This window comes from Anolis carolinensis, chromosome 2 (assembly GCF_035594765.1).
Source record: "Anolis carolinensis isolate JA03-04 chromosome 2, rAnoCar3.1.pri, whole genome shotgun sequence".
NCBI lineage: Eukaryota > Metazoa > Chordata > Lepidosauria > Squamata > Dactyloidae > Anolis > Anolis carolinensis.
The window spans coordinates 146356734-146379689 of NC_085842.1; the positions used below are offsets into that span (position 1 = coordinate 146356734).

The 22956-nt window shown below is 39.8% G+C and overlaps 1 protein-coding gene across 3 annotated transcripts in view; it reads right to left on the minus strand.

Moving 5' to 3' along the window:
* Nucleotides 1-22956, minus strand: part of tecr (trans-2,3-enoyl-CoA reductase) — a 42826-nt gene that overhangs the window by 14858 nt on the left and 5012 nt on the right. The window contains exons 1-2 of one of the 3 annotated variants that reach the window (XM_062970750.1): nucleotides 19725-19808; nucleotides 8303-8353 (exon numbers count right to left, since the gene is read on the minus strand). In XM_062970750.1, the coding sequence (XP_062826820.1) occupies nucleotides 8303-8353; nucleotides 19725-19793 (120 nt within the window). In that variant the 5' untranslated portion in view covers nucleotides 19794-19808. Of the gene's footprint in view, nucleotides 1-8302; nucleotides 8666-19724; nucleotides 19809-22956 lie in introns of those variants that run through there. The other 2 variants (XM_003217138.4, XM_062970749.1) reach the window with 2 other exon arrangements.

The window sequence follows — 22956 nt, forward strand, 5'->3', positions numbered from 1 at the left end:
ATCATTTCTGAGAAAACTTGGTGATCAGATGAGGCATCAAAGGACTAGATAAAGGCTAACATTGTCCTTTTCTTTAAAAGGCACAAAAAAGACCAGCCATACTGATCACAATGACCCAAAAATATTTGAATGGATTCTGCAAATATCTTGGTGATAATGCAGGATTCAAGAGTATCCTGCTTGGATTTATCAAAAACAAACCCTGCCAAATAAATCTTATCTTTTTTTTAAAACTGGGTAACCAGTTTAGAAGATAGTGAGAAACTTGTGGATATCATTTATTTTGCTGGATTTCGACAAAGAAAACAATTCTTTAAAAAGTAATTTATCATTGGCCTCTGTTTCTAATTGGCAGGGGTTGAGTACTTCTGGGTTCTGTCCTAGGGCCTTTACTCTTTAACACTTTTATCAACAATGTAAATGACGGAGTGGAGGAGATCCTTATCTAATACGCAGATGACACAAAACTGGGCAACAAGGAGCATCTGGATGAAAAAAGAAAATTTGGACAGAAATGCAAAATTCTACAATTAGGTCACAAAAACCAAATATATAGGTATAGGTTGAAAGATACATTACTCAGCAATACTACATGTGAAAAAGATCTTGAGCTTATTGTTGATCATAAATCGAACATAAGCCAGTTGGTAGTGTGATGCTGCAGCAAAGAAGGCAAATGCTATTTTAGCCTGGTCAATAGAAGCATAGTTTCCAGGTAAAGGGAAGTAATAGCCCTGCTATATTCTATACTCATCAGGCCTCAACTGTAGCACTATGTTCAATTCTGGTACTTTAAGAAGGATATACACAAGTTGGCACAGATTCAGAGGGGGGCCATGAGGATGATAATAGGTATGGAGAATAACACATATCAGAAAACATTGATGGCGTTGGCCATTTTCAGCATGGTGAAGAGATGTCATGGCTGTAGCCTTTAAATACCTCAAAGGCTGTCACAAAGAGGAGGGGACAGGCCTGTTCCCTACTGTCCCAGAAAGTAGAACCAAGTTTAATGGTTTCAAGTTACATGTAAATCTTAGTTGAATATTAGAAGGAACATCTTGACAGTGAGAGAGGTTTTGCAATTGAACCAGTTGTCTAGAGAGATGGTGAGGTTTCAGTCTCTTGGTATCTTGAAAAAAATGTCTCAAGAGCTACCTGCTGGACAGGTTTTAGCGGGAGATCCTACATTGAGCAGGGGGTTGGATTCAACTACCCATGAGACCTCTTCCAACTCTTTTATTGTATGACTCTAAACCCAGAATTTTGGGTCCTTTGGAGATTAAAATGCAAGTTTATTAAAAGCAGAAATGAGTCCTCTGCATTCTCCAGATGAGTGTAGTTTCTTCCTTCCTATTCTAGGAAGAAGTTCATAATCAACTCACAACAAACACTGTGTTTCCTTCCCCTCCCTGTGAAGAATGCCTCTGGCATTCAAGGAACTGACAGAGGTGAAGGAGGGGATGCTGGCATTTTAGGAGAGTGTGCCCACCACTGATACCACAGCCAACTCAAGCAGATGGAGGTGTTGAGTTTCCAAAGCAACTGACCGCCAGCTCCCTCGGGGGAGGTACGGTTGTCTTCTCCTTACAAGGCAGGGTATCCAACCCAAAACAAACTGAAAAAAGACTGACCTGCCAAAGCAGCACTGGGATTAACAGCATGACACTGTTTGGGCAGTGCAGGGGAGACTGCAGCACAGCAGGGTAGACAGTTCTCAACAATATTGTTGACAAACTAGAAAACCCAAAGGTTTGGGTGAGATTAAGAGGAGCCAAGCTAATGAAATTTACAACTCAGCAAAATGACTCAATTGCACGTAAGATCCTTCTCACATGACAGACAGTTAGCACCTTGGTGGTCATTTTATAGGCCTCTGGGCCACACAGCATAGATCTCCTGCCAAACTTTACAGAATGACAAGGAAACTCTAATGGACAGAGGCTGTGCAGCTAGGAATTAGTCATAGAGCATGGAAGACCTTAGCATTTGCTTCCAGGCCCTAGAACTCTTTGTGTAAAAGAGATACAAAGTACTGGAATATAAAGGAAGTTATATTTATATGCAATGGTTGGATTTATTTTAATGTATGCTCAGTATATAATTATTAAAGAATATTGTCCTGTTCTGAAACTCACTAAAAAGGCCATACAAATTAGTGTTGTTCTCCTAGTATTTCAGAGTTACTACCATTCTTGAATGCTATACCTGACTGAATGGAAGGATTATGAATTAAGTACAGTAAGCAAAGGATAGCCCAAGTGGTTGGTGTCATCAAGAAGAACTACATGTTCTTGGGCTGCATTCCTTAGGTGAATGCTGAGTATAGGCTCCGTTGCTACTAGGTTTAAAGTCAGAATGTGCTTTGAAGAAATTGATGACATTCAAGACACGGGAGGTGTTGTAGCTCAGCCTGAGCCTGGGATTGGACCCATTCAGCCAGTAATTGTTCCTGCACCTGCTTTGCCAGAGGACTCTGGGTTTGGGCCTGATATGCAGCCAGAGTTTGTCCCAGTGGATTCTGGGACCAGACACTGAATGGTTGCAAGCAGGCATTGTGAATCACATTCCTCTCAGCAGTCAAGGCCAGATCTCCAGGTGCCAGATGGGCATTCTAGTTTAGAGGAGGATAATGAGTTTGACAGGAGAGGAGCAATAACAAATCAAATGAGGGAACGAGAATGTTTGCAGAGAAGTAAACAACTGCTTTTGAAGTGTTCTAATGAATAATTTTCTCATGAGAGAAAGAGTTTTCTCATGGAATAAAGACCTTGGATTTTCCTTAAATGCCCGATTCTCCTCTGCCATAGCAGAGGTGGCAACATTGTAATTCAATAGAGAAAGATCTTTGCTCCGTGTTCCTGTATATTCTTGCAGCCGTGAATTTTGCTTCAAGTCCCAGCCTTGTGTTGCCTTTGAATCCAGTTGATTGTTCCAGTAACTTTGCTGTTTGGACTTCTATTACCTTGGGTTACTTTGGAGTTTGATCCTGCAATTTAGTCTTATTTTCCTGTGGTTCCAGTTTGTCTTATACCTTGGAATTGATTCTTGTTTGGACTATTCTTGATGCCTTTCGTGGGACTGAGTTCGATATCTGGCTTGGACTATGGTTTTTGAGTGACTTACTTAGACTCTTGCTTTAAGATTTTCAAATACAGTAGAGTCTCACTTATTCAACACTCGCTTATCCAATGTTCTGGATTATCCAACGCATTTTTGTAGTCAATGCTTTCAATACATTGTGGTATTTTGGTGCTAAATTCGTAAATACAGTAATTACTACATAGCATTACTGCGTATTGAACTACTTTTTCTGTCAAATTTGTTGTATAACATGTTTTGGTGCTTAATTTGTAAAATCATAACCTAATTTGATGTTTAATAAGGTTTTCCTTAATCCCTCCTTATTATCCAACATATTCACTTATACAACATTCTGCCAGCCCGTTTATGTTGGATAAGTGAGACTCTACTGTACATTGCTCTTGTGGATTTAAACCCAGTTTATTGACTCTGCATTTTATTTACTTGTGCTTAATTATAACCTTCAATAAACAGCTTGTTTGCTTATATTCTGGGGCTCCAGTGTGGTTCTGAGGTGCCTAAGCAGTCTAGGAGTGCAACAGGAGGAAGCTATGATTCTTCCTTTACAGATATGTTGTTTGAATGTTATTAAGATCATTTCTCAATATTTAGTTTTTCTCCTTCCTCTGTGGTCAGTACAGCATCCTCATTTGTCTGAAAAGATTAACAATGCCCAAACCAATTGAAATACAGGTAAGCATGGTGCCAACGACTGACCTGTTCTTGCACAAAGCTAAATTTCCACATTTAGTGGGATAGATGGGAAAAATAAGTACATTATTACTTATTGGTGGTGGGGGAAGAGAAGGGATCTATGTTAATTGCTGTAATAGCATGTTTTTATGCATATGTCTTTGTTTGACATTTTTATAGTTTTAATGGATTTAATCTACAGTTGTATGTATTTTATTTAGATATGTTATATAGTTTTATATATTTGTAAGGCATTGAATTTTGCCATTTATTGTGTTGTAAACCGCTTTGAGTTCCCCCAGGGGTGAGAAAAGCGGTATAGAAATGCAGGTAATAATAATAATAATAATAATAATAATAATAATAATAATAATAATAATAATGACATCCTAAACCAATGGTTCTCAACCTGGGGTCCCCAAATGTTTTTGGCCTCCACCTCCCAGGAATCCCAGCAGTTTACCAGCTGTTAGGATTTCTGGGAGCTGAAGGCCAAAAACATCTGGGAACCCGAGATTGAGAACCGCTGCCCTGAACCATGGTTTTACTTCCCCCATGTTTGAGGGAAAATGGGCTCTCTAGGAATTTGCTAGATCCTCCGGGTGATTCTATCACATGCTTCCCCTGGAGATTACCACAAAATTGTGTTGGGAGGACTTAGCAAATTTCCTGAGAGAATACCTCTCCAGTAATCTCTAGATCAGTGCTTCTCAACCTGTGGATCCCCAGATGTTTTGGTCTTCCAACTCTCAGAAATCCTAACAGCTGGTAAAGTGACTAGGATTTCTAGGAGTTGTTGGCCAAAACACCTGGGGAGCCACAGGTTGAAAACCACTACTCTAGATCCTTCAACACAACTCTATGATATGCTGGGATTGTATGTAAGCTAATTTAATGATGTTCTGTGGTTTCCACAGTTTTGGGTAACTGAAATCTCATCAGAAACACATCCTCTATAGCAAGGGTTCTCAAACTTAGTTGCAGAGCCCTTTTTGAAGCAAGTTTTTCGTGGAATCCCAAGAAATGTTTATGTATCATTATGTATCATATCATATATCATGTATATCAGGCATGGACCGGGCCAGCGGCAGATGAATGGAGAGTGTTTGTGTGAACTAATTCACACAGTGTAAAAAAGAACAAAAGAAAAAAGGAAAGAACAGTACAATATTTAAAATAAACAATTTTAACCAACAGCATTTAATTGGAAGACCCCCGGGGTCATCCAATCCAATCCCCTTCTGCCATGCAGGGAAAACACAATCAAAGCACCCCCAACAGATGGCCATCTACCATGGGGCCCCTCACTACCACCCACAGAGCCCAAAGGGCTCCACAGAGCACCATTTGAGAACCCCTGCTCTATAGATCTTACAGCATGTTTCCTTATCAAACCTATATATTCTTTTATATATATATATAAACCTTTATTGTATTGAATTTTCTTCTTTGTTTACATATTTTAGAATCTGGTACAAAGTTGTAAAGATTTCAGTGACCAAAAATTGTCTTGACATAATAATTAATGTATTCAACCAAACAAAACAACCAGTAAACTGTACATGGTCTAAGAATTCTTCAGAAATTTGCTCCATCACTGTCTTTCCTACTCTTCACTTTTCCTTCCTCCCTAAGATATCCACTTTTCAAATACAAAAAACACTGACAAGAATATAAAAGGGCTGGTATATAGATTCATAGTTTCCATGAAGGTTCTTTTATCCTCCCCTTCATTGGATTTGGAAGCATTTCTGGGTAGTATCTGGGAAGCATTTCTGGGTAGTACCGTGTTGTACAGCATCCCTTCGGGGGAGATAAAGTGTGGGAGACTGAGTGCTCCCAAGGAATAATGTCACAATTTTTCTGGTCCTTGGACACTATTGTGGTTGTCCATCATAACACCTACTGTGCTCTGCCAGGGCCTCGCTATGAATTAGCTGCTTCTAGAGACACAGTTTAGGGTAGATTCATATATATGCTTTTTTGTTTTTGGTTGGCCTATAAAGTCACAACATTGCCATAATATGGATGCTGGAATTTGTCTGAAGGTCAACAGGTCTTGCTTATGTAAATAGTTCTTGATCATGTAATTTCATAAACAGCAGGACGCTTCCTGATTCACTCTGCTTTCTTGTAAGGGAGTATTTAGCAGCAGTGAAAGCAGTTAGCCAAGTTCTTTCTCTTGTGACATTCACCATCAAGCCTGGGACAGAGCAATCATCTCAGTAAGAAAGGAAACAACATTTCTTGAAACAAATTGTCCTGAGGTAAAGGACCCTGGCCTCCCAAGTTGCAATGGAAATCCATCTTCCTGCTGCTGTCAGTGAGGATTTAAAGGTGTGAGCATTTACACTCAGAAATGTAACACCTGCTGGTTTTAAAAAACTCAAACTCTTACCAATAGGGCTGCTCTACAGAAACATATAAGCTAGAATGCAGATCCAGAAAAACAAAACAGAACTGTGCATATATATGACAAGGCAAATAGAAATATCACACATTTAATATAATACCTAACACCAAATCATAGAATCATAGAATAGTAGAGTTGGAAGAGACCTCATGGGCCATCCAGTCCAACCCCCTGCCAAGAAGCAGGAAATCGCATTCAAAGCACCCCCGACAGATGGCCATCCAGCCTCTGCTTCAAAGCCTCCAAAAAAGGAGCCTCCACCACAGTCCGGGGCAGAGAGTTCCACTGCTGGACAGCCCTCACAGTGAGGAAGTTCTTCCTGATGTTCAAGTGGAACTTCCTTTCCTGTAGTTCGAAGCCATTGCTCCGCGTCCTAGTCTGCAGGGCAGCAGAAAACAAGCTTGCTCCCTCCTCCCTATGACTTCCCCTCACATATTTGTACATGGCTATCATGTCTCCTCTTAGCCTTCTCTTCTGCAGGCTAAACATGCCCAGTTCTTTAAGCCACTCCTCATAGGGCTTGTTCTCCAGACCTTTGGTCATTTTAGTTGCCCTCCTCTGGACACATTCCAGCTTGTCAACATCTCCCTTCAACTGTGGTGCCCAGAATTGGACACAGTATTCCAGGTGTGGTCTGACCAAGGCAGAATAGAGGGGTAGCATGACTTCCCTGGATCTAGACGCTATACCCCTATTGATACAGGCCAAAATCCCATTTGCTTTCTTAGCAGCCGCATCACATTGCTGGCTCCTGTTTAACTTGTTGTCCACACGGACTCCAAGATCTTTCTCACATGTACTGCTGTCTAGCCAGGCGTCCCCCATTCTGTATCTTTGTATTCCATTTTTTCTGCCGAAGTGAAGTACCTTGCATTTATCCCTGTTGAACTTCATTTTGTTAGTTTCGGCCCAGCTCTCTAGTCTGTGATAGTTTTGAATTCTGCTCCTTTCTTCTGGAGTGTTGGCTATCCCTCCGAGTTTGGTGTCATCTGCAAACTTGATGATCGTGCCTTCTAACCCTTCGTCTAAGTCATTAATAAAGATGTTGAACAGAACCGGGCCCAGGATAGAACCCTGCGGCACTCCACTCGTGACTTCTTTCCAAGATGAAGACAACGCATTGGTTAGCACCCTTTGGGCCCGTTTGCTTAGCCAATTACAGATCCACCTAACCGTAGTTTTGTCTAGCCCACATTTTACTAGTTTGTTTGCCAGAAGGGCATGAGGGACTTTGTCGAAGGCCTTACTGAAATCCAGGTAGGCTACATCCATGGCATTCCCTTTATCGACCCAACTCGTAACTCTATCCCATGTGTCAGTAAGCTGAAGTCCATGAAAGCTTATACCAAAGAAAACTTCTGGTTTTTGAGATATAATTAAGACTTTTTGTTGAAATTCAGAGTTAATAACATGGACTTCTTGGTTGCTCTTTCTTTCAAAAAAGATTTTATAAATATTATTAAAAATTAAACAATGTAACACATTTGACATTTAACTCTCAAAATACACTATATATCCTAATAATAAAGATATATATATGAAGACAAAACATATATACATAAATATATAAAACTGATTTCCCACTTTCTTATCATTGAATTAAGTGTATTATGAACTTTTATTTCCAATTTAGCCATCATAAATGAAGAAACATACATACATACATACATACATAGTTTTTCCTGACAGAAGAGACCATTTCTAATTTTAATGTACTGAGAATGAAGGTGAATGAAATTATGCTTAAAAATTAAGTTTTTATCTCTATCAGAAAAATTGAATGTGGGGAGCAAATAATTTAATAATTGGGTACTATATTAAGGAAGATCTATAAATTACAACTGACTATCCTCTATAATAACTAACAAACAATAGTTGCTTCTGAGACAGAAGTTACCCACCTTGCCCAAAAGTCAGGGTTGATAACTTTTTTTTTGTCTCGATGCTGACCACAAAGCAAAGCATGAACATTTAGCTTACCACAACATAAGAAAATACCAGGGGCTTCCCCTTTAAAATGGCTTCCCCTTTAAAAAGTTATTCAGCAAACACTGTGGTGGCAAAAGGCCAGCCCCATCCTCATGCCCTGCCCTCCCAACTTTGAGCTCTTACCTTATCCAGAAAGCACAGCTTTTCCCGCGTCTTGCCATCCAGGATCTCCACCTCGAAAAAGAGAACACCCCTTTTAGATTTCTTAGGAGAAGATTTGGATCCCATATCATTTCTTTGATGGGGCACACGCCCCTCTACAGGCACCAGGCTCCCATCCATGCCTTGCCACACAGCTGCCAACTTTTTCCCCAAATTGAGGCACAAAAGAACAACTGGGGTCACAGCTTGCTCCCCAGTGTGCAAGTTCTACATGTGGATGGGACACTCTTAGTCGGAATAGTCCTCAAGAGGAGCAAGTCATCGATCGTTGAGAAAGTAGCTTCCCAAGGGACTGGAGCTCCAGGATCAGCCCTCCAAGCCAACCCAGATCAACATGCCGAAGGGGTTCTTTTCTGGTCTGTTCGGCAGGTTGTGTTCCAAAGGTGTAAGTTGATAGCGTAGGGAGTTGAGCTGCTACAATTTTCAGCTAAATATAAAACTGAGCCCAGCAGAGACCTACTTGCAAGAAGCCTCCTGGCCCAGCCAGTCATACCAGGGAGCTTCTAAAGACATCTCCCTCTTCCTGACCCCACCCCCCAAAAGCCATCCAGTTCTTATGGACATTTCGTAAGACATCTTTTAATGGCTGGGGTTGTACTATAAGATTCTCCTCTACAGCCTGACTTAGGAGCTGATCCAGCTTCAGTCAGATGTTAGAGGCTTAGAATTTCAGCAGTCTTGCGTGTCCAGAGGGCTAAGGGCTTCTTGCATTTTTGCAACACAGAAACAAAAATTCCCAAAGAAAACAAGTGGGCCTGATCCAACTGTCTTTCTCTTTCTGTGATTACCCCTAAAGACATTTTGGATACTTCAATTGGTGCAAAAAGATGGCTGCTGGTGATAACAGGACAGTCACCTCACCTTCGTTTCCAGGTTCAATTTTAGCACTTATAAGGGACTTTAAAGTCTTAGATGATCTCATTACTAACAGACTATATATTAAGTCCACATACCACGTGTAATCTTTCAGAGACCAAAGTTTTGGCCCCTAAAGCCACTGAAAATCGCTCCAAGTCCTCTCAGTCCCCATTTGGGGCCAGTTCTCAGTTTAATTTTAACCCAAAACTGGTAAAAACACCTAAGCTAGTTTCAAGTGTATTGGTTTGTTTCCTGCACTCCCAGAATCCCTTCAAAACCCCTGAGAAAATCAAACTAAGAGGGATGATATGGCCAACTGAAGTATAATGATGTGTGTAGCCTACCAGAAGAAAACAGTGGTGAATTTCCTGTGTTCCCGCTACAGTTGCATATTCTTGAGCTATGATCCAACTCTGCTTTTAATGTTGTTGTATTGAATTCTAATCTCACTTTAAAATCAGACTTGGCTAATAATAAAACCAGAGACAATATTAAAGGCACTGATCTTGGAAACTAAGCAGGGTCAGGCCTGTATAGTATTAGATATATACTAGACAGGAGACCACCAATGAACACCAGGTGCTATAGGCCATTTTTCAGAAGAAAGAACTGCCAAAACCATCTCTGATATTCCTTGCCCAAGAAAACTCGATGAAAATTCATGGGATCATTGTAAATCAGCAAGTGATTTGAAAGTTTACAAACACACACACACACACACACACAATCCAAGACTGTGCAACTCCATCTATATAGAAATTGGTCAAATCCTTGTGCTATATCCTTTCAAAACAATATTTTAAAGAAATTCCAGAATACATTACTGTATGACTTCCGATTCATTTCTGATGGCTTGTTTCTTTCATTTCAACTTGTGCTGTTTCTAAATACCTTAGCCTTATTGCTACCATCATTATTTTTATAGCCTGTTGAGACTTCACCCCCTAAAATCTTCAGGTAAATAAATAAACTAGAAAGGCCTTCAAATAACAATACCCATTGCATTATTTATACAACGCTGTCAGTATGCACAATCTAACTATGCCTTTGTCACCTTTTTATTCTGGTGGAACAGATTTCAGGTCTCAGGGAACCCTTATATAAAGATTATAATATCTAGAAGTTCAAAAAATAAAAGAGAAAAAGAGTCTGTTTTCAATCACAATTATTTACAGAACCCCTGGCAACCTCTTGCAAATCCCGGTTGTGAAATCCTGGTATACATTGTAAGGTCCTTCATTCTGGGGAGAAGCTAGGATTTCAGCTCCCAAGCATTTACCTGCACCCAACTGACTCCACCTCTAAGAGCTCTGCAAAAATGTACTCGTTTATAACATTGCCCAACCTTTTCAGCTCTCTTGCCAATACAATGCTCCCAAACTTGCCCATAATGAAAAATGGTTCTGTTTGGAGTATTTTACAAAAAAAAAGTTAAGTAGTAACATAATTGAGAACTCTAAAATTATACTCAAGGAAATTTGCTCAAAAAGATTTTGTCCTCCCATAATATAAAGATTCAAACTCAACTAATGGAATTAATTGTCCATAAAATTGAACAAAAGGAAGTACTCTTGACAACCCGAACAGCTGACTTATAGAATTCGTTGTCAGAGGATGTGATAGTGGATACTATAAAAACGGCTTAGACAAGGACAACATGTTTATCAACAGCCATTAGCTGTATTTTGGCTCATTGTGCAAAAGACAAGTGAAGGCTGTTAAATTTTAAGTGGCATGTTCTTGAACTTTTGGGAACATAGTGGCATTTTGACCAGTGTACCTGGATCAAGGAAAAATCAGTCTCTGTGACAAAAGAGCTACTATGACAACAGGACTGATAAGGCAGGCAAAAGAGAAGGTATTCATTTGGGGTGGGAGGGGGTCGGATGAAAGATACAGTCAACCCTCCACATTCGGAGGATTCTCTTTTGTGGATTTGATTATACTATGAAACAAGATATTTGTTCCTGGGTTATGAATGTAATTTCCTAATCGGTTCTATCATAAAAAAACATGGAAAAGGTTTCTTAAACTGCAAAAACTTTGTTTTTGCAAGATATCCTGCAGCACATTTTGCTACAGTTTTTCAATGAGTATCACATGGAGTTTCAATCAATTCACTATAGTTTGTGGCAGCCACAAAAACGAATATTCTGGAGTATAACAGCTACTTTCAAAGTAAGTACCGCACAATTAAACAAGAATAACACTTTCAAACCAGGAAAAGATTTTTTTTCAAATTTTGTTACATAGTGTTATTCACAAGTTTGTCACTGCTTCTTAACTAGCTCAACCAACTCGCCCTACTCCTTCTGCTGCTCCTCCATGTCTCCATCACTGTTCTTCCAACAGCACCGACTCTCTTCCTCAGCTTCCCATCGAATTCTCATCCAGATTTTAAATCCCTTCCTTAGCCTTTATAATAATATAATAATAACAACTTAGACTTCACGAGGTACGGTCACAGCTGGCGCACAAGCTTTAACTGTGCAAAAGCCCTCCCGGCCACCGCCGACACCTGAGCATCAAGCGTCAGCGCTGAGTCCAGGAGGACCCCCAGACTGTGGATCTGTGTCCTTAAGGGGAGTGCAACCCCATCGAGCATAGGTTGCCACACTGATCAGTCGTACGACTGACCTGGAGGACCTCTGTCTTGTCAGGATCAAGCTTCAGTTTGTTAGCCCTCATCCAGTTAATTACAGTGGCCAGACATTGGTCCAGGATCCGAGGGGCTTCCTTGGATTTTGGTGGAAAATAGTAGAATTGAGTGTCATCTGCGTAGAGATGGCACCGAACTCCAAAACTCTGGATGATCTCACCCAGTGGTTTCATGTAGATGTTAATAAGAATAATAATAATCTTTATTTATACCCCGCCACCATCTCCCCAACGGGGACTCGGGGCGGCTTACATGGGGCCATGCCCAGAACAATACAATATCACAGAATATAAATAAAACAACAAATCATAACACATTAAACAATACAATAAAAGATAATATACACTACATTATATACGTTAAAAAGAATGGGAAACAGAATGGAACCTTGCGGGACCCCACAGGTCCCACAAGCCAGGGATCTGACCAGGAGTCTCCCAGCTTCACCAACTGGGAACGACCCTCCAGGAAGGAACAGAGCCACTGCAGAGCAACACCCCCAATACCCATTCCAGAGAGCCAACCCAGAAGGATACCATGGCCGATGCTATCGAAAGTCGCTGAGATGTCCAAGAGAACTAACAGGGACACACTCCCCCTGTCAAGTTCTCTGCGGAGGTCATCCACCAAGGTGAGCAAAGCCAACTCCGTACCATGACCAGGCATGAAACCAGACTGTGATGGATCTAGATAATCGGTTTCTAACAGGAATCCCTGGAGCTGCAAAGCGACCACCCGCTCCAGAACCTTGCCCAAAAAGAAGAGGTTGGATATTGGCGGGTAGTTGTTTAATACCAATGGATCAAAGGACGCCTTCTTGAGGATTGGTTTAACCAATGCCTGTTTTAAGGCAGATGGAAAATGCCTCTGATCCAGTGAGGTGTTTACAATCCTCACAAACCAGTTTACCAACCCCCACTGGCAAGTTTTAATAGCCAAGAAGGGCAAGGGTCCGTGGCACATGTGGTCACCCTCACAGCTCCAAGGATCCCCTCGACATCATTAGGCTGAACAGTCTGAAACAAATCCATTAAAACTGGACAAGCAGATGCCTCAGTTACCTCCTGTGGTACTGCTTCAAGGCTGGTGTCTAAGTCAGAGCGAATCCAAGCGACTTTATCTGCAAAATGACAGGAGAACTTGCCACATCGAATTGTAAGGTGGTTGGCGAAAGCCTCCTCATCACAAGGGTGGAGAAGCTCCCCCACCACCCGAAACAACTCAGCTGGTCTGTTAATTGCAGAGTCCATGACAATGGAAGAATATTTTGCTCTTCCACACTGACTTTTCCTCCATCCCCAACGAAGACTAGGTCTAACATGTATCCAGCCTGATGAGTTGGTTCAGAAATCATTTAAGACAGGCCCATGGCCATCATGGCAACCATGAAGTCCTGTACTGCACCAGAAACCATGGACTCTGCATGGATGTTGAAGTGCCCCAGCATTAAGAGGTGCTGGGACTCCAATACTAGGCTAGAGACCACCTCGGTAAGCTCAGGCAGCGAAACTGCTGTGTCGCGGGGTGGACGGTACACAAGCAGAATCCCCAGCCTGTCCCAGTACCCTACCCTCAGGTGGACACAGTCAAACCCAGACAATTTGGAACGGGGTACCTGGTCAGGTAGATGGAATCTCGATAGACCACCACAACTCCACCTCCCCGCTCCCCAGCCCTGGCCTGATGATGCACTCCAAAACCTGGAGGGCACAGCTGGGTAAGGCTGACCCCCCCCCTCCCAAGCTCGTCCAACCAGGTTTTGGTAATGCAAGCCAGATTCGCTTTTTTCTCCAAGATTAAATCCTGGATGGCAGTTGTTTTGCCATTTACGGATCTGGCGTTTAACAGCAGAACTCTGAGTCCAGGGGGGCTATCATGAAGGTTATCCGGCTTGTCTCTTCTCAGGGTCACAAGTACTCTCGTATGCGTCTCCCTGGGTTGTAAGGGCCGGTCACGTCCTCTCCTCCCTTTCCATAACTCCTTTGCCCACTATCCCACCACAATACCCAGCCTGAATTTAAACCCCCTTCCCTGCTCCTTTGACTCCTATCTTAAGTTCACATTGAGGCTTGTGGTGGGATGAAGGGCAACAGAGACCGGGATGTCTTTGTAGTCAGAAGAGGCGATGATGAGGGATAGGGAGGATTAGAAGCCAGTGGGGGAAAGGCAGACAAGAGAGAAGAGTTTTACATTCAAACTGATACATCTAGGAAAGGGAGTGATCATCTGGGCTTGTTAGCATAAAAGGAATATGTTGCATATGACTGGGTGAGATAATAGAGTTATTTTCTTTTTTAAAAGTTTTGTGGGGGGGGGGGGGGTTCTTGCATTCCTGTGAATGTGGAAGACCAAGGCCTTCACAATATTGCCCATCTTGTTTCTCATCCAAAGACAGTGGGAATAACCAAGGACCAAAATATACCCTAACATGATCATCCATAAATGGTGCTGCTCACTCTTTTCCAAGGAGAGAGGCAGAGAAACCCTGCCACCAACCTACTGCTTATTCATGAGTATGTGGCCAGTATGAAGGGAGGTGCTGCCCTGAGTGGGTCAGCAAGAATTTGGAGCCTGTTCAGCACTTTCAACAGATAGGAAAGGCCAGTTCCAAACAGTGGTATTAATAGAACCGAGCCGCAGACTGGAATGGTCACTCTCATGCCTTGGAGCTTCTTGAACAAACAAATTATTCCATGGTGAAACAGCACAAACACCCAGACAATCTTAAGTTGTCATGAGCAACAACAGTTGTGCAGCAAGACTGGAAGGCATCACAGTAGGCTATTAAAGGGAGAAGTTACCTAATTTTAAAAAACAAGATGTCAGTGACCTGGTAGAAACTTTCAGAAAAAATGGCTACAATTTCCAAGCACAGCAGCAATGCAGATATCCACAAGACACACCAAGTGGAGAAAAAGCCCAGGCTGCCAGGACAGATATGATCCAAGAAGAGAGAGCTCCACTGGCATGGCATAACCACCGAGCTCTGGTAAGTAATGGATTGACTATTGATTGTGTAGTGGAAAAAGAAAAATACATACAATAATTTCTGAATTTGCACCCATGGTGAAGCAACGAGATCGGTATCAGAGGATCATCTATATACAAGGGATTAACTCAGTGTGAATTCAGCAGATACTAACCAGGCTGGTAGATACTATAAACTGTTTCACACTCACTACTTTGCAAAGCACTTTGATTTTTTAAAGGGGGAGGGGTGCAGCTTGTTGAAATTTCTTCTGACATTCTTGATAACTGAATCAGATAAAATTGTTGTGAAAAGCAAAATATGTACACACAGGCAACTGGCATGCAAGGAGGTAGAATTTTGGCCAGGCGCAGTGGATATAGGTTGAGTATCCCTTATCCGAAATGTTAGAAACCAGAAGTGCCCTGAATTTTGAATTTTGGGGTTTTTTGGAATGCTTATATACATACATTATGAGATATCCTAAAGATGGAATTAAATTCTGGACATGGACTCTATTTAAGATTCATATACATAAGTTGCACACATAGCCATAAGGTAATGAATACATATTATTTTTAATATTTTTGTGCATGACACAAAGTTTGTGCCCACTGAATGATCAGAAAGCAAAGGAGTCACTACCTCAGTCACCAATGTGGACAATTTTGGATTTCTGAAGTATTTTAGGTTTCAGAATTCTAGATAAGGGATGCTCAGTTTGTACTTTGCCCATCTTCCTCGAGGGACCATTCAGAGCACTTCTCATTAATTTAATTCAGTCTATCAAGCAATCTTCACCCTGATAGAGCCAATGTGAAGAAGTTCAAAATCCACACACACATGTTCAGGTTGTTACTAGTTGCTTCATAGGTTCAACAGCACGGGAAACCTGAGTGCCTTAGTGAGCATTTCAAATTAATAAGTATCCCACCTTTCTCCCAACAAGGGACCCCCAATGGGGCTCATATCATGAACAACAAGGTATGCCTTAATGGTAAACAATAAAAAAAACAGTAAACTACCAAATAAAAACACCAGTATTTAAAAATATACTAATGCAAAATCATTTAAATAATTGACAATAAAATAAAGTTATATTATAATATCTCACCACATAAACCAATAAGCCAACCAAATGTCTGTTCAAATAAAAAGGTCTGTATCTGCCAGGTGAAATTATTTAATAAATCTGAGAAACAATTTGCACAAAAAAACCCTTTCTGACCAATTTTATTATAATAATCCTTACATGTTTAAACCAATCCTAACAGCTTTTTAAATCTCCTTGGGTAGGTTACTAGTTTACAAAACTACTGTGAGTAAAATGTCTACGGCAAAGATAGGAAAAGTACAGGCCTCAGAGGGTCAAAAATGTTTTCTTTGAAATGCCCAAAATTGATCTTTCGGGTATGTGGATGACATTTTTACCATATTTGGAGTCCCACTGGACCCCTTTTGCTTTGATGTTTCAAGGAAAATAGTAGGCTTTAGTCAGGCAGTCATCCAAATTTTATATATAAGGGAATTTCTCTCTCACACACATATGAAGCTGCTCAAGTTGAGCAAGAAGAGAAGAGAAATAGGAAATCATTGCCTTACTCCCCACTCCCCCTTCTCACTCTCAAGATGCAACTGAAGACAGTGCAAGAATGTGGTAATCGTATCCTTTAATCCCCACTGATTGAGAATATTAACAACTCCAACCTGCATCAGACAGGTTCCCTGCTGTTTCTGTCCCTGTGAGGCATTAATCACTCAAAGGATATAAGGAGACATGTTCCTACTAAAAAGAGTACTTTAATGGACATTTTTGGGTTGTATGTTTTTCTCTGTGATCTAGTTCAGTTCCCCAAGACATAAAATATACACTAATTAAGTGTTGAGTTTAGAGCAAATCTGCCCTAAAGTCTTCCAAATTGTGTGTCACTATGCATTAGTGTGTCACCTGCAATGTATAAATGTGTCACATGACTGTAATGAGGCCCCTCTAAGTCTGTGAAATAAGCAATGGATCATATATTTTAAAATATATAAATGGAAAGTTTTCATGAGACACGTGTTCCCATACATTTCATTATTAGAATTCACGCATCACTTCTAAGAGGTTGGTTTAACCCAGGCTTACCAGTTGTTAGGAATTGTAGGAGTTGAAGTCCAAAACACCTGGAGGGCCGAAATTTGCCCATGCCTGGTCTAACCTCTGGTTTGCTAGTAAAACTGAATTAATGTGTCACAAAATGATGCATGTCTTAAAAGTGAGTCACCGACATGAAATATTTGGAAAATTCTGTTTTAAACAGTAATAAATTCATATTTCACATCTGAATGGCATTCGTATTTTCTAATTCCATCAATGTCTCAAAGTTACAAAAGTATCAAGCCATATTCAGTAGATGCAAGTTTTGCATGCATTTCAGTATCTTAAAGTCTTGGCAGCTTTTTGGCTAAAACATTTCCAACTGCTTAGTGGCTCAGTGACAGCCGTTCAGTGACCTGTTAGAAAATGAAGGCCAGCCTAAGCCTAAAAAGTCTTAACACAGCATTCAATATACAAGATTCACCGGGATGGAATTGTGGAAAATATGTTGAGAATGACCTTCTGACTTAAAAGATAGAGAAGCAGCAGAGTAGGATGCCAAAGGTATTCCTAAGAAATATGTGACACTTTTGATACTGGAGCAACAAAATATCTCTGAGATGTAGTGACACATGGCTACCATTTGTTTAGGTACCATAGTGACACCAAGGACGAAGTCAAACATGCAGAGGGAGAATGGGATGTGGGACTGTGAAAATGATCCAGACTCAAAAGCCATTGCTGGAGACTTAGGAAACAGTGTAACTTGAAGGAGGTCGAAAGGTGGTCTTTCAGGATCAAAATGAACCTTCAGGACTTTTGTAACATAGTTGCTCGCTTCAGACACTATAATTACAAGCATAAAGAAATTAAGTACAGAACTAATGCTCTTATAACAATCTATGTGAAAGGATATAATAAAATTCCAAACACATGACATTTTATGGCAAGAAATAGAAGTGCGTATGACAGGAGCCCCTGATGGCACAGCAGGTTAAACCAGTGAGCTGCTGAACTTGCTGACCGAAAGGTCGGCGGTTCGAATCCAGGGAGTAGAGTTAGCCCCAGCTTCTACCAAGCTAGCAGTTCGAAAACATGAAAATGTGACTAGATCAATAGGTATCACTCTGGTGGAAAGGTAATGGCACTCCATGCAGCCATGACCTTGGATGCGTCTACAGACAACACCAGCTCTTTGGCTTAGAAATGGAGATGAGCACCAACCCACAGAGTAGGATACAATTAGATTTAATGTCAAGGGGAAACCTTTACTTTTACCTATGACAGGGCAATTACAAAAATTCAGTTGACCCTCCACCATTGCTGGATTAACTTCTGCAGATTTGATTAACATGTTCTACCTAGGAATCTCTAGGGCCTTCCGGGTTAGTCTGTGGTTAGCTTCTGGCAGACATTTAGGTCCTGCAGGGTAAAGTAAGCCTGGAGGAGCTAAGGATTCCCAGAGAGCTATTCTCTCAGTTTAAAATATACCTCTTTTAAATTTGAACTTTTCCCACTATCATGGGGGTCCTCTGCTCCTAACCCTCATGAAATTTGCACAATAAAATGTTATATAGAATAGTTTTGTTTAAAGGCAGTCAATCACTAGTCAATTCTCTGAACCCTGGAATTGTACTTTGTATTTCTACTTAATTCATCATACTGACTGTATAATAGATTTCACATACTCTGTACTAAAAAAAAAAAAAAGATAGTTCCTTCTTTAGTAAGCTTCCTACTAAATTCACAAAATTACAAAGCTATCAATATTTGAGATACAAACCAACTGGAGGCTCTAGCAGAAAACTAAATACTCAATATGTGGATCATTGTCAGTGTTTCCAGCCAGTCACCTTATTCCTCCAAACCAATAACAAATCTTGGGCCATAATTCGCAGGTAACTGTATACTTCAGAATTTTGCACATTTTATCTTTCATGACATTTGCTTTCTAGCATGGTATTAGAATAGTGTCCCTAAATGTTCTTATAATGATTTATGCATGAAATTCAAATCTCCAAACCTCTTTTGTATAGGAATTAGAAGCGGGTATTCTCTTACACAGCTGGAACAATACATTAGTTTGGGGAACTATCTCTCTGCTATACCATTTCTTTTTCGATCAGTTTGCAATAAAACAGCCAAAAATGAGCTTTAGACACCGGTATAAAGATCTTCTTAAGAGACATCTGTTTTAGTCTTTATAATATGAAAAGGTGAGGGAATAAGCTGTGTGGTTTTTTTAAAAAAAAAACTGAATTATTTTCAGCATGTATTAAAATCGATTTAAATAAAATCTAAGGATGTGAATAGTATCTACAAAAACTGCATGGTAAAACAGAACAGTTAGTATTTTAAAAGCCACAAGATTCCTTTCCCCCTCATTTTCTTTTTTTTTTTAAACTTGCTGCCCTAGTAAGTCTTCCGACCCTACACCTCCTTGGATGATATGTGAAATAGTTCACATCCCACAGAAGAACAATATGGCCACTACTCTGTCATACCATCACAGGAAAGCTACTAAGTTCAAAACTGAGGAAAAGGTTTATTTACTTTGCATCTCACTATGCCAAACATGAATGTCAAAATGTTTGGCCTGAAATTACTTATATGTACTGTACCCTTTTCTATGTAAAAGTAGGAAAATCACAGTTTTCCTATATATACTTAATGATTATCATAAAACACCAGAGAAGTCAAGACATATCCTCATGTATCTGTCTAGAATTTTCAGCCAAAAAAACTAGGCTGTCTTATCCATGGGTCAATTAAGTATTGTACCTTAACTTTTACAAAAAAAGAAAAAAGAAACCATTACCTTCACTGAGTAGATGGTGAGATCTTTTTCCATGCTGTGAGAATCCAAAAGAAGCACTTCCTCTGCCATGGTGCCATGTCTAGCCTTTTAAATGCTTGAGTGGGGAAATGGTAGCGGTGACTGGGTGGCTGGCCCCCTCAGGTGGCATTGTGCTTTCCCCTCTCAGTAGAATGACCCTTGACTTAATCAGGGATTATATTAAAATCTATTATTGTGGTTCCAAATCCTGCCCTTAACATATAGATGAAGTCGACTGATACATGACTATACTGTATACAACAGATCTGTGTTCTTAATAAGTTTAATAGATTGTGAGATTTACGAACGAGAGTGTACGTTTATATTAGATTCAGCTATTTAAACCAAGTTATTTTTAATGGGATCAATAACATAGCTTATATTTAAACAACATGTTTATACTAAAACAGAGCAGAGTATGAGTCACATTCTCTCAGCCTCTAAGGAAGGGAAAGACAAAGCCCTCTGAACAAATCTTGCCAATAAAAATCTGTGATAGTCACTTTAGAATTGCCATAAATAAAAATGACTTGAACAGCAGCAGCAACAAGTGATTTTCTCTGGTGTCTATGTATGCACAAAATCAGGCTGAACCAGTAATCAGATAGAAAATTGTGGATCTGAGGCTAGGGGGCTTTGCTTCACTTTAGGCAAGGTTGGACAGAATATACCTTCTGAATTCAACATCTGAATGGAAGTGCAATTTATCCCATGGAATAGATCCAGAGAAAGTTAAGTACACTTCAATTTTATTTACGTATTTCCATAAAAGTGAAGTGTGGCTAACCCCGCCTACTCCCAAATGCAGTGTCTTAACCTGAGTATCTTGAACTACAACATCGTGCTGAAGCAGCCAGACATACCCACGCCATTTGAGCTGAAGACATTGACAGAGAAGTAGTCCAATTTGCCAATGATATGCCTTATTCTGCTTAAAAATTATGGTACAAGGAGGTAGTAGAACCGAATGTACATAGCCTCTTTATAATTTACAGCTGGCTGCAGATATTTTACTAACCAAGGAGCAAGTAAAAAATCTGTATTTCTTTAATACCTAGATATAGTCAAATGTACTCATTGCAAAGGACACAATTTTACTTCTGATAACACAAAAAGCACATCTGTACTCATACCAATCAGCAAATAAACAAGAAAAGTCTGCCCAAAGAAATTGCACCACTTCACTGACAAACAAGAAGAAATCTGGGCTGGTGCTCAGGGGATGTGAAGGTCCAAACTACAGAGTGCAAAAGCGAAGTTAACTGTTGAAATACACAATGACTTCAGTGTAACAACTCTACCCTCTTGAGTTTACTTAAAGGCTGTCCCCGTCTCTAATGAGATTATTCTTTCTGCTAAATGCCATACTAAACCATTGAAGAAAAAGGAGAAGTCTAGAAATAGATACAAATTAGAGTGCACACATTCAGAGGTTGAGCTGACAGCACCCTCTGGCGTACAAACACACCTCAACAACTGAAAAGGGATGAGGAAGGAATTCCTTGCTGGTTTACAAAGCAGCCTTGTGTTGGGTTTACATTATTACCATATAAATGAAGGGTATATTTTGATTAGAAAGAGCATTTCATAAAAAAAGACCTAATTTCTGCTTCAATTATTCAGACAGAATAAAACAGAGTACAAGGGGTGAAGAATGGTAAAGGAATTGGAAGAGCAGAATGCACATGGGCTTTCTAGTTAACTATCACAACAACTGTCATGAAAATGCATTCCTTGTTCCTAGTAAGCTTACAATAACAGGCAGTCCTGATCTGACAAATAAAATATCCTTGATATACCTGTTGCGTCAGAGATGTTAAACTTGGATTTTTAAAAACAGTTCTATAACATCATTATATCCCCTCTAAAAAAATTGAAAATGTATACAAAGTGCAGTATTCCCAAGGTAACATTTGGGACTGCAAGGCTTAATAACAGCATACTGAATGCAGACACAAGTCCCACTGTGTTCTTCCAAGTATACAAAGGATCCCAGACAAAATGTTCATCTTCTTAAAATACAATTTTTAACCGTTAAATCTTTGCAAAACAAATTAAGAAAGAAATTAAATCAAGGAATATGATTTGATAATAATTATATGTGTTATTGTTAGTACAATTTGAACTGTAGAAGAAGTGTACTAAGGGAAAGACAATTAAATACAAATGTTATTGCTACTGAAAAAAAAGTTGAAAATCATATTTGTGCTCTTTATGCAATTGTGTGTGTTTGCTGTTTTTGATGTCTTCTATTTAGTTAAAAGCTAATATTTTAAAAATGAAATCAAAAAGAACAAAATGAAAACATATGAGATGCTATGGCACTTACTCACATAAAAGTAATCTAGAAATAATTAGAAATGTGGGAGAATTTATTTTTATCACACAATAAAGGGACTTTTGAAAGACCTTATGCACTTATAAACTTGTGTATATGTCTAGAAATTTTAGTAATAAAATCAACCCAAAAACCTTGAGTCAACTTATTTATGGGTCAATGTAAATACTCTATTTCAACTTTTTTATTTAAAAAAATACTCTCTTCTCTAAGTGGCAAAAGGACAGAGAGTCCATTCGGGAGGACCTAAAAGAAGCGCCTACCCCCTCTCTGCCATAACACTGGTAGAAACAGGCACTCCTTGATGCTTTCTCATAAAGGAATGCTGATGGCATAGAGGAGGCTGATGCATCATTTAGGTTCAATTAGCAGGCAATTGAGGATAAATCCCTCAGATTTTCTGAAGTTTTCTATCCTGACCCAGATGGATCATTGTCTCTAAGGAGTATGATACATTACAACTCTTTTCCATATCATTCACACTCAAAACACATGCCAGAGCCACTTTTCCTTGGAGATGGAAGAACCTGTAGTGTTCTACAAAAAAATAAGGAATTTTTAATGGGAGGTTCAGAACTGTCTTCATCTCATTCTTACCAGCATATTAACTCTACTGTTTGACTCAAAAGCAGTTACATTATATGTAGGTAAACAACTTGTCTTCATATGTCAGACCTTGACAAACTTGTTTATCATCATGTTTGGAAGATCTGTAGATATCAAAGTCAAACTAATCTGAAAAAACTTCTTGCATTCATCCTAAGTCTTTGTGAGGATAAATCTGGGTTGGAATTGTGCAATAGATCCACAGTGCTATATGCAATGTGTATTAGAGTAATGCAATCAATATGACAAATCAATTCCCTTTACGATGGT